This window comes from Pongo abelii, chromosome 7 (genome assembly GCF_028885655.2).
Source record: "Pongo abelii isolate AG06213 chromosome 7, NHGRI_mPonAbe1-v2.0_pri, whole genome shotgun sequence".
Classification (NCBI taxonomy): Eukaryota; Metazoa; Chordata; class Mammalia; order Primates; family Hominidae; genus Pongo; species Pongo abelii.
In genome coordinates, this window is record NC_071992.2 from 45,231,701 (window position 1) to 45,247,986 (window position 16,286).

The window sequence follows — 16,286 nt, forward strand, 5'->3', positions numbered from 1 at the left end:
GTTATTTATCCTACTTAGTTATGGTATATTTAAAATATGTTTATTGTATTATCTGTATATAATAATACAATTATGTGACATTAAAAAATTATTTGTTGGCCTGGCATGGTGGCTCATGCTTGTAATCCCAGCACTTTGGGAGGCCAAGGCAGGCAGATCACTCGAGCTCCCAAGTTTGAGATGAGCCTGGGTGACGTGGTAAAACCCCGTCTCTACAAAAAATACAAAAATTACCTGGGCCTGGTGATGCATGCCTGTAGTCCCAGCTACTTGGGAGGCTGAGGTGGGAGGATGGCTTGAACCTGGGAGGCGGAAGTTGCAATGAGCCAAGATTGTACCACTGCACTCCAGCCTGGGTGATAGAGCCAGACCTTGTCTCAAAAAAAATTATATATCAATATATTCTCACAGTTTTTAGTTTAATTATGAAGCATTAATAAGCCAAAAAAGTTAATGCAGTGGAAAGAAACTAGAAATAGGGTAATTGACTGTCAAATAGCTCTCCTTGTTTTAGGAGTGAGGGTATAGTATTTCCTGTGTATCTTCTGCTGACAGTCCAGAGGTCCTCTTAGGTTAAGGAGGGATCATTCATTGTCTAATAACCCCACTGAAGAAAATCTGCCATTCGGAAGTCTGCATTAGGTAACAATGTATGTGCTGCCTTTCAAAAGGCAGTAACAAATCCCTGTGGTGTGAACAAGTACTGTTCACAGGGAAGCTATTAAAGATTATGAGGTTATATCAAAAGAACGCAGGAGCCAATATGAAAGGGCCAATGTAGGACAATTTAAGCATTAAGAAGAATAATATATGTAGTTGAAGAAAAATAATGAATGTATAAAAACCATGAGGTCATATGAAACTAAAATAAGCAAGGCCTGCCTTCCCAAAGAAAACAAAAACAATGCTTTGTCTTTATAGGTAATCAGGGCACCTAATGTTAACTGGGTGATTTAAAATTGTCCGTTGAAAGGAGAGATTTAAGCATTTATTTTGGCTGTTTTAACTGTAATTCAGAGTAACCAGAGATAGTCCCTGTTGAGGGAAAATTCTGTGGAGAAGAATTCCAGGTAATAAATACAGCAAAAGGGCAGGATATGTCGCAACCCCTAATGAAGTAAGTGATTGTGATTCAGGTATATACCATATGAGTGGATGAAACCACGAGGTGAAGGGGAATTTTTACCAGCTGAACACATCCACCAGTCATGGGGCAGCCGCAACAGGTACACTTTCAGTGTTGGCCAGGAAGTTATTGTTAATTTCATATGATATTGTGGTTATATAACAAAAGGCCCATTTCAAAGATACTTTTAGTTTTAAAATAGTTTTAGATTTGTAGAAGTGTTGCAAAAAGAGTTCTCAAATATCCTTCACCTAGCTTCCCCTAAACCCTAAACTGTAAAATCACAGTGTAATTATCCCACATACAATTACTGAAACCAGCAACTTAACATTGTTCTTAACATTGAACATAATATTGATACAGTACTGATTGGGATTATTTAAATTTCTCTAAATGTACCTTTTAATATCCTTCTCCGGTGCTGGATTTGAGGTAGGATCCCACACTGCATTTAGCTTTCAGATCTCCTTCGTCTCCTCTAGTCTAGGACAGTTCCTCAGTCTTTCTTTGTCTTTCATGACCTTGATGGTTTGAAGGGTAATGTCTGGTTATTTTGTCAACTGTCCTTGATTTGGATTTGCTTGATGTTTGGTGTTTTCTCATGAATAGGTAGAGGTTTTGCATTTTTTGGTGGCATGCAGCAAAAGCGAGGCTGGGTCCTTCTCAGTGCCTTGTGTCAGGAGGCACACAGTGTCAGGCTGTCTTTACAAGGGCTTTAGAGACACATCCTGAAGTATGTAGGGATGAAATAACATGATGTCTTGGATTCCTAAAGAAATAGTTTAGCCAGAAAAAGCAGGACATGGGGGTGGGTGGGTAGTTATAGATGAAGCAACAGGGACAATATCTTGATAATTCTAGGATCTGGCTAATGGGTTATATATAGGTTGATGGTACCATTCTCTGTGCTTTTGTTTATGTTTGGTATTTTTTATAATGACAATTATCACTCCCTTCAGGGTGAGCATTCTCAATTACTTATAGGAAATTCAGCATGAGAATATAGGCTTCCCCTCACTGGTTTTCATTTATAGATTAAATGTAATGATGTGATGTCTTCGATGTTCATGATGACATTTTTGGGGGCTAATGTGTTTTCTTCTCTTTTTCTAGCTGTGAGCATTGCATTCCTTATTGGTCTTGCTGTCATCATCGCGATATCCTTTCTGAGGCTCTTGCTGAGGTACGATATTTGGGGAGGACGCCACTGGAAAGGCAGAGTATAGAAATAACACATTCAGAAGGGGCAGCTGTCACCCTCAAGTGGCCATATTCTTTGATGATATGAACATTTCTGTGTCCTTTATGTCCATCCAGTGCTAGGCTTCAGGGACTCATGTAGACTAAGACGTGGTCTCTGACTTTAGGGGAGTGATATTAAAGTTGCTTGTGGATTTTTGCCTTCCGTCCTCCCACATGGCTGAAGAGGAGGAAAATGCTTGAGAAATCATTATTTCCTAAAGCACCCGACTTTTGAACGAGCAGAAGTGGCTCATGACAATTTTAGGAGGAGGTTGCTGCACTGAACTCCCCTCCCCATCTCTGGCCCTGAGCCCTGAGGCACCTTCTAGTCCAGTTGCCCAACCTCTGCCAGCCCAGGCATCTGGTGGCACAGATGTATGCCTGGTGGCTGTTCTTCTGGACCTCGCACGGACTCCCTGTCCCTTGGTTAGTTTGTTAGCCAATGTGGAGAAGGGACTGGTCCTGCTCTGCGTGGTGAACAGTGATTCTGGTAAGAGGGAATTAGTGGACTAGAAAAAGAAAGTAAAATAGATCCAGTTTTAATTAACTTTCAAAGGAGAGTTTTTTTCATGTTTTAAAAAGAATAAGAGTGAATTTTCTCATGCTTATCTTGTTAGGGTCTCAAGAAGAACCACAAGGTTTTATTGGTGAGCAATATCCAAACTGGAAAAATGAAAACCTAACCTCTAAGTCGGCTAGCGTGGGAAACCCTGAAGCTTTGGGGAATTTCTGCACTGTGATACTCTAGCTTTGTACATCTTAGAAATAGTATAATTCCATGTATGAGGACCCCAGCTGTGTATAGGGTAAAAGAACCACACGTTGCCCAGAAGCCGGTGTGTAACCTGTTTTTTAGGGATAGAGGAAGGTTCTAGCAGTGGAGTTTCATTTCTTTGAGTTAAGGTATTATCTCATCAACTTTTTGATAAAGTGCAAATGCTATTTCAGTATATCAGGATGCTTTCCACGTGAATGGATCTATTATGGTTTTTTTTTTTTTTTTTTGAGACAGAGTCTCACTCTTGTCATCCAGGCTGGAGTGCAGTGGTGCCATTATGGCTCACTGAAGCCTCGACTTCCTGGGCTCAGGTGATTCTCCCACCTTTGCCTCCTAAGTAGTTGGGACCACAGGCATGCATCACCATGCCTGGCTAATGGTGTTTTTTGTTGTTGTTGTTGTTGTTTTTTTTGTATTTTCAGTGGAGACAGGGTCTTGATATGTTGCCCAGGCTGGTCTTGAACTCCTGGACTCAAGTGTTCCATCTGTCTGTGACTCCCAGAGTACAGGGATTATAGGCATGAGTCACCACACCTGGTCATATTACATGACTTTTTAAAGTAATTGATAGCTAGGCTGGGTACGGTGGCTCACTCCTCTAATACCAGCACTTTGAGAGGCCAAGGCAGATGGATCACTTGAGGTCAGGAGTTTGAGACCAGCCTGGCCAACATGATGAAACCCCATCTCTACTAAAAATAAAAAAAGTAGCTAAGTGTGGTGGTGGGTGCCTGTAGTCCCAGCTACTCAGGAGGCTGAGGCACGAAAATTGCTTGAACCTGGGAGGTGGAGGTTGCAGTGATCTGAGATTGTGCCACTGCATTCCAGCCAGGGAGTCTCAAGAAAAAAAAAGTAATTGATAGCTGAGATCAAGCATTTTCAAAGGGAAGAAATTCCACCTTGCCCCATGTGGAACTGAAACTACTCTTTGCACATGATGCTGCCCTTCCAGCCTGCGGGCAGAATGCTCTTCTTGACAAAGCAGGAGTCCCTTATTCCTCGCCCCCTCGCTTTCCAACATACCCAGGGAGGTTCACATGACTGTGAGCCAAAAAACAACCAGAAAAAGTTGAGAGAATAAAGAGCCCCTCTCTTTTTCACTTAGGCAACAGGCATGAACAAGAAAATTAAGTATTCTTGTTTTATTTAAAAAAATCTTAACTTCTCCTTTCCCTCCTTTTTTAATTTTTTTTATTTTTTGAGATGGAGTCTCACTCTGTCATGTAGGCTGGAGTGCAGTGGCGCGATCTCTGCTCGCTGCAACCTCTGCCTCCGGGTTTTAAGAAATTCTCTGCCTCAGCCTCCCAAATAGCTGGGATTACAGGCATGTGACACCATGCCCAGCTAATTTTTAGTAGAGATGAGGTTTCAGCATCTTGGCCAAGCTGGTCTTGAACTCCTGACCTCGTGATCCACCTGCCTCAGCCTCCCGAAGTGCTGGGATTACAGGTGTGAGCCACCATGCCTGGCCACCCTTCTTTAGATGTGTCTATTTCAACATTTTGCATGTGATGGTGATGTTATCCATGTTGAATAAACTAGAAATCAGAGTTGAGTTGTGAGGGAAAAAGAGAAATTGCAAATGTATGCCTTGGGCATATGGATCATATTTGGATACTGAATTGAACCACTGAACTATAAAAACGTGTTATGAGACAGGGAAACTGAACTGGCTATGTGACAATATTAAGGAATTACTGCTAACATTTAAAAATGTGATAAGGGTATTGTGGTTATATTTAGAAATAAAAATAGTCCGTATCCATTAGAGATACATACTAAATTGTTTTTGCGTGAAATGATATGATGTCTAGGATTTTCTATAAAACAGTCCGAGGCAGGAATGAGGGACAGTGGGTGAGAGGACATATGAAGTAAGATTGGCCATGTGTAGACACTTGTTGAAGCTGGATGATGGAGGTCCATTTTTCAGGCAAACCCTGTGTTACTGTGCTTTGCTTTATTGCACTTCACAGATATTGCATGTTTTACAAATTGAAGGTTCGTGGCAACCCTGCATCCAGCAATTCTTTTCTTTTTTGAGACGTGGTCTCATTCTGTCTCCCAAGTTGGAGAGCAGTGGTGCCATCACAGCTCACTGCAGCCTTGACCTCCCACACTGCAGCCTTTTGATTTAAAGTGAGAGACATGCAGCCAGACACCGTGCCTCACACCTGTAATCCCAGCAGTTTGGGGGGCCTAGGCAGGTGGATCGCTTGAACTCAGGAGTTCGAGACCAGCCTGGCCAACATGGTGAAACCCCCATCTCTACTAAAAATAGAAATATTAGCTGGGCATGGTGGCGCACACCTGTAATCCCAGGTACTCGGGAGGCTGAGGCAGGAGAATTGCTTGAACCCAGGAAGTGGAGGTTCGCAGTGAGCCGAGATCGCGCCACTGCACTCCAGCCTGGGTGACAGAGTGAGACTCCATGTCAAAAAAGAAAAATTAAAGTGAGAGACATGCAACTCTTTCTTTTACTCAAATGCTTAGAAGCCATTGTAGGGTAATTATAATTGGCCTAATTTCAATATTGTTTTATCTGAATGAATAGAGAGGCCCAAAGAGAGGGAGGGAGATGGAGGAACAGTCAGAACATACTCAATGCTTATTGACCTTACTGACCTCCCAGACACAAGCAGTCCTCCCATCTCAGTCTCTGAAGTAGCAGGGACTAGAAGCATGTGCCACCATGATAATTTTTTTTTTTTTTTTTTTTTTTTTTTTTTTTTTAGTAGAGATGAGGTTCTTACTGTGTTGCCCAGGCTTGCATTGAGTAATTCTGTTGGCACCATTTTTCCGACAGCATGTGCTTACTTCTTGTCTTTGCATTACATTTTGGTAATCATTATAATATTTCAAACTTTTTCATACTGTTGTATCTGTTATGGTGATCTGTGATCAATGATCTTTGATGTTCCTACTGTAATTGTTTTGGGATGCCATCAACCCCGCCTGTATAAGATGGTGAAGTTAATCAGTATTGAGTGTATTCTGACTGTTCCACCCACTGACTATTCCCCCATTTCTCTCCCTCACTTTGGGCTTCTCTATTCTTTCAGATACAACAATATTGAAATTAGGCTAATTAATTACCCTACAATGGCTTCTAAGTGTTTGAGTAAAAGAAAGAGTTGCATGTCTCTCACTTTAAATCAAAAGCTAGAAATGATTAAACTTAGTGAGAAAGGCATGTCGAGAGCCATGATAGGCTGAAAGCTAGGCCTCTTGTGCCCAACAGTTAGCCAAGTTGTGAAAGTTCTTGAATAAAATTAAATATGCTACTCCAGGGAAGACACAAATGATAAGAAAGTGAAACAGGCTGGGCTTAGTGGCTCACACCTGTAATCCCAGCACTTTGGGAGCCTGAGGCCAGATGATTGCTTGAAGCTAGGAGTTCGAGACCAGCCTGGCCAACATGGCAAAACCCCACCTCTACTAAAAATACAAAATTAGCTGGGCATGGTGTTGCACGCCTGTAGTCCCAGCTACTCTGGAGCCTGAGGCAGGAGAATTGCTTGAACCCGGGAGTCAGAAGTTGCAGTGAGCTGAGATTGCTCCACTGTACTCCAGCCTAGGCAAAGGAGCTAGACTCTGTCTCAAAAAGAAAAAAAAAGAAAAAGAAGAAAATGAAACAGCCTTACTGCTGATATGGAGAAAGTTTGAATGGTCTGGATAGAGGATCAAACTATTCCCTTAAGCCAAAGCCTAATCCAGAGCAGGGCCCTAGCTCTTTTCAGTTCTGTAGAGACTAAGAGAAGTGAGGAATCTGCAGAAGAAAAGTTGGAAACTAGCAGAGGTTGGTTCAGGAGGTTTAAGGAAGGAAGCCATCTCCATAACATAAAAATGCGAGGTGAAGCGGCAAGTGCTGATGGAGAAGCTGCAGCAAGTTATCCAGAAGATCCAGCTAAGATAATTGATGAAAGTGGCTACACTAACAACACAGTTTCCATGCAGATGAAACAGCTTTCTATTGGAAGAAGATGCCATCTAAGACTTTTAATAGCCAGGAAGGAGAATTCAAAGCTTCACAGGACAGGCTGACTCTCTTGTTAGGAGCTAATGCAACTGGTGACTTTAAGTTGAAGCCAATGCTTATTTACCATTCTGGAAATCCTAGGGCCCTTAAGAATTATGCTAAATCTCCTCTGCCTGTGCTCAATAAATGGAACAGCAAAGCCTGGATGACAGCACATCTGTTTACAGCGTGGCTTACTGACTATTTTAAGCCCACTGTCGAGACCTACTGTTCAGGAAAGAATGTTTTTTTCAAAATATTGTTGGTCATTGACAATGCAGCAAGTCACCCAAGAGCTCCAATGGAGATGTACAAGCAGATGAATGTTGTTTTCATGCCTGTAACACAGTATCCATTCTGCAGCCCATGGATCAAGGAGTAATATTGATTTTCAAGTCTTACTATTTAAAAAATAGGTTTTTATAAAGCTGTATAGCTGCCATAGATAGTAATTTCTCCAATGAATCTGGGCAAAGTCCATTGAAAACCTTCTGGAAAGGATTCACCATTGTAGATGCCGTTAAGAAATTTGTGATTCAAGAGAGCAAGTAAAATTATCAACATTAACAGGAGTTTAGAGGAAGTTGATTCTAGCCCTCATGGATGACTCTCGGGTTTAAGACTTCAGTGGAGGAAATAACTGCAGATGTGATGGAAATAAAACTAGAATTAGAAGTGAAGCCTGAAGATGTGACTGAATTGCTGCAATCTCATGACAGTACTTGATCAGACAAGGAGTTGCTTCTTATAGATGAGCAAAGGAAGTGGTTTCTCAAGATGGAATCTACTCCTGGTAACCACGTTGTGAACATTGCTGAGATGACAACAAAGGATTTAGAGTATCACATAAATGTAGTTGGTAGAGCGGAGGCAGAGTTTGAGAGGATTGCCTCTTATTTTGAAAGAAGGTCTAACTGTGGGTAAAATGCTATCAAACAGCATCACGTGCTACAGAGAAATCTTCCGTGAAAGGAAAAGTCTGTGGCAAACTGTATTGTCTTGATTTCGGAAATTGCCACAGCCACCTCAACCTTCGGTAGCCTGACCACTCAGCAGCCATCAACATGGAGGCCAGATCCTCCACCAGCAAAAAGATTAGGACTTGCTGAAGTCTCAAATAATCATTAATTTTTTATTAGCAATACATTTTTAAATTAAGGTATGTAAACTGTCCTTTTGTGCATAATGGTATTGCACACTTACTAGACTACAGTATAGTGTAATATATAACTTTGATATACACTGGGTCACAGAAAATTTGTGTGAGTCACTGTATTGTGATATTGGCCTTATTGTGGTGGTCTGGGACCAAGCCTGCAGTGTCTCGAGCTATGCCTGTACTGGTTTCTCTGCTTCTGTATAACTGTTCATGACCAAAAAATAAAAGGGGAAAAAATCCTATGCACTGGATAATTTGTTTATGCCAGGGTAGGGTAGACTTTTCAAAAGATTTTTTCCCAGGTAGAAATCTCATTTTAAAGAAAACCAGTTAATATATTTATCTTTTGTTAGTCATGTAAATCAAGTTAATGTTATCTGGATATCTTTCTTTTCTTTCTTTCTTTTTTTTTTTGAGACAGAGTCTCGCTGTGTCGCCCAGGCTGGAGTGCGGTGGCACCATCTCGGCTCACTCCAAGCTCTGCCTCCCGGGTTCACACCATTCTCCTACCTCTCAGCCTCCCAAGTAGCTGGGACTGCAGGTGCCCGCCACCATGCCTGGCTAATTTTTTTGTATTTTTAGTAGAGACAGGGTTTCACCGTCTTAGCCAGGATGGTCTTGATCTCCTAACCTCGTGATCCGCCCATCTCAGCCTCCCAAAGTGTTGGGATTACAGGCGTGAGCCACCGCGCCCAGCTTGGATCTTTTTGAATTAAAGCAACCATATTAAAAAAGAACCCAGTACATTAACTATTTGAATCACCCCAAAGTTGCTTTCAAGTTTTCCCAGCGTGCACATACGCAGTTTTGTTTGTAATTGAATGTAAATGTTAGGTTTTTGCTTTTTGTATTTAATAATTTCTTTTTTTTTTTTTTTTTTGAGATGGAGTCTCGCTTTGTTGCCCAGGCTGGAGTCCAGTGGTGTGGTCTCGGCTCACTGCAACTTCCCTCCGCCTCCTGGGTTCTAGCAATTCTCCTGCCTCAGCCTCCTGAGTAGCTGGGATTACAGGCGTGTACCACCACGTCTGGCTAATTTTTGTATTTTTAGTAGAGACATGGTTTCACCATGTTGGCCAGGCTGGTCTCGAACTCCTGACCTCAAGTGATCCACTCACCTCGGCCCCCCAAGTGCTGGGATTACAGGCATGAGCCACCATGCCTGGCCTAATAGTTTATATTTTCATCTTAATGTTGCTTTGTGTGGGCAGAGCCCACATTCTTTTGCTTTCATGACTGTATCACGTTCTATCACACAGCTGTCATATTCTGTGTTTAGTCATCCTTGTTTTGAGTAAATTTGGTTATTTACAACTTTTTGCTATTTTAATTTTAATAGTATTATTAGTGAGAATCCCACCCACGGGGAATAGTTATCTCATTTACCTTCTGAAATCTTTAATGAAAGCTCTGTCATCATTCCTGTTTTATCGATGAGGAAACTATGCTGTCAGAGTTGAGCATTTATAAGTAGAGCTGCTGAAAACTGTGATTTCTATTTTTATATTGTTAAAAAATTTTTAGAATGTTTAATTACTTAGTAATATAGAATATGAGCTTTAATTTTATTTCCATGTAATATCCAATCATTTAAAAAATTCTGCCAATGAAAATAAATTAATTGAGCCCTTTATTTATTTTCAGCTTGGATGACTTTAACAATTGGATTTCTAAAGCCGTAAGTTCTCGAGAAACTGATCGCCTCATCAATTCTGTAAGTTATGAGATGCATAGTGTATTGCCCAGGTGGTTTTCTAAACTTGGAATTTATAGTTTCCTATTTAATCATTATTGTCCAGTTTTATGTTTATATTGAGGAAGGCCAGGTTGTAGGTCCTGTATTCCTAATAGAGAGCAGCCCTCTCTTCAGCTGCTGGGAAGGGTTCTATCCCTTCTCTTGCTTCAGGGACATTGGAACGTTCCGCTCTATCAGGATACCTGAGGTAGGACATTTTTCACTCTGCAGGCAGCATTGTTGAATCAATCCCGTTAAGTAGAGAGTGTCAAAGTTAAAACAAAGAAATAAGAGACAACAATATTAAATCTATAAATGCTGATGGCCTCCTCTAATGATTTAAATATGTCATTAAATTTTTGTTAATAAATTCAGGCTCATTTATGGGGATGTTGGCTTCTGTGCTTGTGCTAGATGCACTTATGACTAGTTTTTTTGGTGTCATTTATCAACATGGCCACTGGCAAACTCAGTAAAAGGCAGGAAAAGCTGATAAAGTAGAAAACCAGACCTCTAGATGGGATCTTTACAAAAGCAAATCCAAGTATAGTTTAGAAAAACTTTTATATTTTTTGAGACAGGATCTTACTCTGTTGCCCAGGCTGGAGTTCAGTGGCGTGGTCTCAACTCGCTGCAGCCTCAACCTCCTGGGCTCAGATGATCTTCCCACCTCAGCTTCCCAAGTAGCTGGGACTACAGGTGTGTGCCACCACACCTGGCTAATTTTTGTATTTTTTGTAGAGACAGGGTTTCACCATGTTGCCCAGGCTGGTCTCAAACTCTTGAGCTCAAGAGATTTGCCCACCTTGGCCTCCCAAAGTGCTGAAATCACAGGTGTGAGCCACTGTGCCTACAGAAAAACTATTTTTTAGCTTTCTAAACTATTTTTAGATTTCTACTATATCACATTCTTTCCTAAATAAATAAAAAATTGATGCTGGTTGCGGTGACTCACGTCTGTAATCCCAGCACTTTAGGAGGCTGAGGCAGGCAGATCATGAGGTCAGGAGTTTGAGACCAGCCTGACCAACATGATGAAAACCCATCTCTACTAAAAATACAAAAATTAGCCGGATATGGTGGTGCATGCCTGTAATCACAGCTACGCAGGAGGCTGAGGCCGGAGAATCGCTTGACCCCAGGAGGTGGAGGTTGCAGTGAGCCAAGGTCTTGCCATTGCACTCCAGGCTGGGCCACAGAGTGAGACTCCGTCTCAAAAAACAAAACAAAACAAAACAAAGCAAAAAAAGAAATTAAAAAATGACAAAATGAAATTTACTCCTTAGCATTGAGTTGTCATCTTTCTCCCTTTTTTTCTGAAGGAGCTGGGATCTCCCAGCAGGACAGACCCTCTTGATGGTGATGTTCAGCCAACAATGTGGCGTCTGTCTGCCCTGCCGCCCCGCCTCCGCAGCGTGGACACCTTCAGGGGGTATGTGGGCCTCCCTGTAGCACAGTGGGTGCAGGTAGTCACAGGACTACATAATTGTACATACACACACTTTCAGCTTTTAAGGACTTTTACATATCTTTTACTTTCTAGGCTAGGAAGGATTTCTTGGATGTAAAAGTAAACTGCAGCCTCTCCAGTCTGGAAGACCGTCATGATCCTCAGTGTCTGTGTTGACAGAGGAGTAGTGGATGAGGCCAGAGCCAGTGTCCACTTGGATATGTGGTCTGCTGAGTGAAGGCCATTTTTATTTGGGCAAGTCGCTGTTACTTGGGGCTACAGACTATATCCCATGTCCAGTCAGTAGCTTGACGGCTCAGAAGATGCACTAGTCTAGCGAGGAAACACCAGCATGTGGCAGAGGGAGGGCTGATCCTGCGCTGCTAGCAGAGTGACTCGAGTATCAGGCCCTCGTGCTAGCAAACCCATAGCCCCGGTAGAAGAACAAAGGCCAGGACAGAAATCTGAAAATAAAGTTTAAAAACTGTATAGCTAAGAATAAATACACAGGTATCAGCTCTTTTATTTCTACATACTGAAGCCTTCTGAACTCTAGTGACAACCCTATAACTTTGCCCCAGTCTCACCAGAGCCCTGAGTGCCGTGGCAGGTAGATTGGAAGCAGGTAGTAAGAACAATATGATCATAATGAAACTTGCTAACAATTCTGGAGTTCTCATAATGTGCCAGTCACTGTTCTAACTCGTCTTATTTTATTTAATCTCTTAGTAATCCTATGAGATATATACTTTTAATGTGCCTGATTCACATTAAAAGTAAGAGAAATTGTGCTGCTGAGTGAAGTAACTTGCCCAAGCTCACTCAGGTACCAAATAGGAAAGCCAGGGTTTGATTGCAGGCACTTGGGTTACAGAGTCTCCCAAATTAGTCTGTTGACACCTAAGGTCAGCACCCTCAGCATTCTGCACGGTTAGCCTCAAACAGTAGCACATCTGGAATCTATTACTCTGTCTTTTAGATTTCCATTGCTACTTTTGGAGATAAGATGGTCACAGATAGACAGGAACTAACATTTATTAAGTGTCTAAAATATGCTGGGCACTGGTTAGCTGCTGTAAAATATGTCATTCTCCTTAAAAGTCACATGTGGTTAGGGCACTTTCTTTTACAGATGAGCACACTGAGTTAACTGATGAGAACCTTGCCCAGGGTCTTATGGCTAATGACAGAAAAGGATCCAACATTGGAATTCTGAGCTCGCTGACTCAGCAGGCTGTGTGCCTTCTACTAGAGTTCTTTAACCTGAGACATCTAAATAATTAGCACAAAACTGAGTTATTGGAAATATTTTGCTATGTTTTCAAGTTATATAGTTTAAGACTGCAGATACACTTTGGTTAAGACATCATGTTGGCAGTGTTGGCAATGGTCCTAACTGTAGTGCATGGTCCTAATTGCAATGATTAGAAAATAATCGCTTCTTGGCCTTGATGTCTCATCTTGTGTAATAAAATGCTCAGTAGAATTGCATTGTTGCATGATTGCACCTTGTGAGTACAAATGTGTCTTCAGTTCAACCCTTCCTTTTCACATAGCAAACCCTGAAAGGCTTCTCTTTGTTGGCTTCTTCCAGGATTGCTCTTATACTCATGGTCTTTGTCAATTATGGAGGAGGAAAATATTGGTACTTCAAACACGCAAGTTGGAATGGTAAGATATTTCCTAAAAGTAATGTTGCTTACATACATCCTTCACAGAGCTTCAGGGCAGGAGAATCACTCAGCATTCTCCCCAGAAACTCTAGAAATGAGCCCCAGCAGCCTCCTCTGAGCCACTGAGCTCCTGCTCCCTCCTAGGGTGACCTGTAGATGATTCTGCAAGCCCTTTAGTTTTGTTCCTTCTTTTGTGTGCTGTGAATCTGTAAAGCTTCACTGTAATAACAGACTCTAGAAGTTTCTGCTGTGGGACTGAGGGACTCTGCAGAATATGTTATGGATTTGGTTGTAAATGATCATGGTCATATTCTAGATATGCCTTCTATTACAGCCACCATGCTCTTGGGGGCTCTGTCTTCTAGGACTTATGGTCCTTTTTGAGATGGCATTGAACTAGGATTGGTCTAGTTCAACGGTGAATAATATCTGTAAGTGGTGGTGAATAATATCTGTAAGTCTGGCTTGGTAGTTGCTTTAAGAATGGATTAGTGCTTCTTAAACATAACAAACGTGCCTACATATTTCTAGTTTGGTTCTCCCATGTCTAGTTATGTTCATAGGAAGTGTCCCAGCCAGGCCCAGTGCTTGGTTGCAGAGTCTCAAGGAAGAGTTTGTGAATTTACTTTCTCTTTTTAAAGGCAGAGTCTTGCTTCATAGCAGGCTAGATTGCAGTGGTGTGATAATAGCTGACCACAGCCTCGACCTCCTGGGCTCAAGCAATCCACCCACCTCAGCCTCCTGAGTAGCTGGGACTACAGGTGTGTGCCACCATACCTGGCTAGTTTTTTAAAACAATTTTTAGTACAGATGGTGTCTCACTCTGTTGCCCAGGCTGGTCTCAAACTCCTGGGCTCAAGCGATCCTCCCACCTTATCCTCCCAAAGTGCTGAGATTACAGGTGTGAGCCATACCACGCCTGGCCTATGAGTTTTCTTTTTCTTTTTCTTTTTCTTTTTTTTTTTTGAGATGGAGTTTCACTCTTGTCACCCAGGCTGGAGTGCAATGGCGCGATCTTGGCTCACTGCAACCTCTGCCTCCCAGGTTCAAGTGATTCTCCTGCCTCAGCCTCCCAAGTAGCTTGGATTATAGGTGCCCACCACCACGCCCGGCTAATTTTTGTATTTTTAGTAGAGACGGGGTTTGATCACATTGGCCAGGCTAGTCTCGAACTCCTGACCTCAGGTGATCTGCTCGCCTTGGCCCCTCAAAGTGTTGGGATTACAGGCATGAGTCACTGCGCCTTCCCTGGGTTTACTTTCTATACCAGTGTGTAATGAAGTCCACACTAGATTTAGGAGGTATTTGTATTCTAGAGTCCTTTTGCTTATGCTTTGTACTTGTTCTGCAGGGCTGACAGTGGCTGACCTCGTGTTCCCGTGGTGAGTTGCCGGTCTGCCCTCTTCTCTTCCACGGGTTGACTCTAATCTCCTGTTTTTCAGATGATGCTGGAGCCTCTCTCTGAGATGGGCATGTGTTATGTGGTTAGGAAGTCCTTCCAAAAGTCCTGTTACTGGATAGTTCTCATACTTGACACAGTGCCTACACATGTGTGTATAAAAGAGTGATTTTGGGCCGGGCGCGGTGGCTCACGCCTGTAATCCTAGCACTTTGGGAGGCTGAGGCAGGCGGATTACCTGAGGTCAGGAGTTCAAGACCAGCCTGGCCAACATGGTGAAACTCTGTCTCTACTAAAAATACAAAAAATTAGCTGGGTGCAGTGGCACATGCCTGTAATCCCAGCTACTCGGGAGGCTGAGGAAGGAGAATCGCTTGAACCCAGGAGGCGGGGGTTGCAGTGAGCAGAGATCATGCCACTGCACTCCAGCCTGGGCGACAGAGCGAGACTTCATCTCAAAAAAAAAAAAAAAAAAAAAAGTGATTTTGTAGGGAATATTTTGTTAGTGTAGATATGGTATGCCAGATCCTGAAACTTTGTAGGAAATTATACATTCTGAACATGTAGTTCAGTTCCATTAATCCTGAAAATACTTATAAAATCCTATTTCCTAAAGAATTACAGTATATTGGTATCAGTGAATGCTAATAAATATGTAGGTGGGCAATGATAGTCATAAACTGAAATTTAAAATAACAGTTGAGTAACTCAATTCTGTCTCTGATCATTCATGGCTTCTTGTTCTTGTGAAGGGACATTCCCTGTGTGATGTGGAATTTGTATCTTTGCTATGGTGTATTGAGTGACATTGTTCCCTCATTAGCAGGTAGTACCAGCCTTATTATTGTTATTTTTTGTTTCAAATTTTAAATTTTTGTGGGTACATAGTTTATATATTATGGTAAACATGAGATATTTTGATGCAGGCATACAATGTATAATAATCACATCAGGGTAAATGGGGTACCCACCCCCTCAGGCATTTACCATTTTGTGTTAGAAACAATCCAATTATAATTTTTTAGTTATTTTTAAATGTACAGTAAATTATTGTTGACTGTAGTCACCCTGTTGTGCTATCAAATACTTGATCTTATTCATTCCATCCAGCTGTATTTTTGTACTCATTAACCATGCCCCCTCCTTCCCTCCCCACTACCCTTCCCTTCTGGTATCCATCCTTCTATCGCCCTGAGTTCAGTTGTTTTAATTTTTAGCTCCACAAATAATTGGAACATGTGAAGTTTGTCTTCACATGGCTTATTTCACTTAACATAATGTCCTCCAGTTCCATCCATGCTGTTGCACATGACAGGATCTCATTCTTTTTTATGGCTGAATAGTACTTCATTGTGTATATGCACCACATTTTCTTTCTAAGTGTCTGTTGATGGACGCTTAGTCTGCTTCCAGATCTTGGCTACTGTGAATAGTGCTGCAATAAAGATGGGAGTATCTCTTCAATATACTGATTTCCTTTCTTTTGCATATATACCCAGCAGTGGGATTGCTGGATCATATGGTACCTCTATTTTTAGTTTTTGAGGAACCTCTAACCTATTGTCCAAGGTGATTGTACTAATTTACATTCCCACCAACAGTGTACAAGGGTTCCCTTTTCCCCACCTCCTCACCAGCATAGGTTATTGCTGTCTTTTGGATAAAAACCATTTTAACTGGGGTAAGATGATATCTCATTGTAGCTTTGA

General features: G+C 41.8%; 1 protein-coding gene across 4 annotated transcripts in view; it reads left to right on the forward strand.

The window, feature by feature from the left end:
* The window catches only part of HGSNAT (heparan-alpha-glucosaminide N-acetyltransferase), a 60,119-nt gene that overhangs the window by 19,097 nt on the left and 24,736 nt on the right, over positions 1 to 16,286 (forward strand). For 3 of the 4 annotated variants that reach the window (XM_002819055.5, XM_054561532.2, XM_009243775.4), the window contains exons 5-9: positions 2,240 to 2,309; positions 9,965 to 10,034; positions 11,378 to 11,487; positions 13,100 to 13,176; positions 14,530 to 14,560. In XM_002819055.5, the coding sequence (XP_002819101.3) occupies positions 2,240 to 2,309; positions 9,965 to 10,034; positions 11,378 to 11,487; positions 13,100 to 13,176; positions 14,530 to 14,560 (358 nt within the window). Of the gene's footprint in view, positions 1 to 2,239; positions 2,310 to 9,964; positions 10,035 to 11,377; positions 11,488 to 13,099; positions 13,177 to 14,529; positions 14,561 to 16,286 lie in introns of those variants that run through there. The other variant, XM_054561531.2, reaches the window with a different exon arrangement.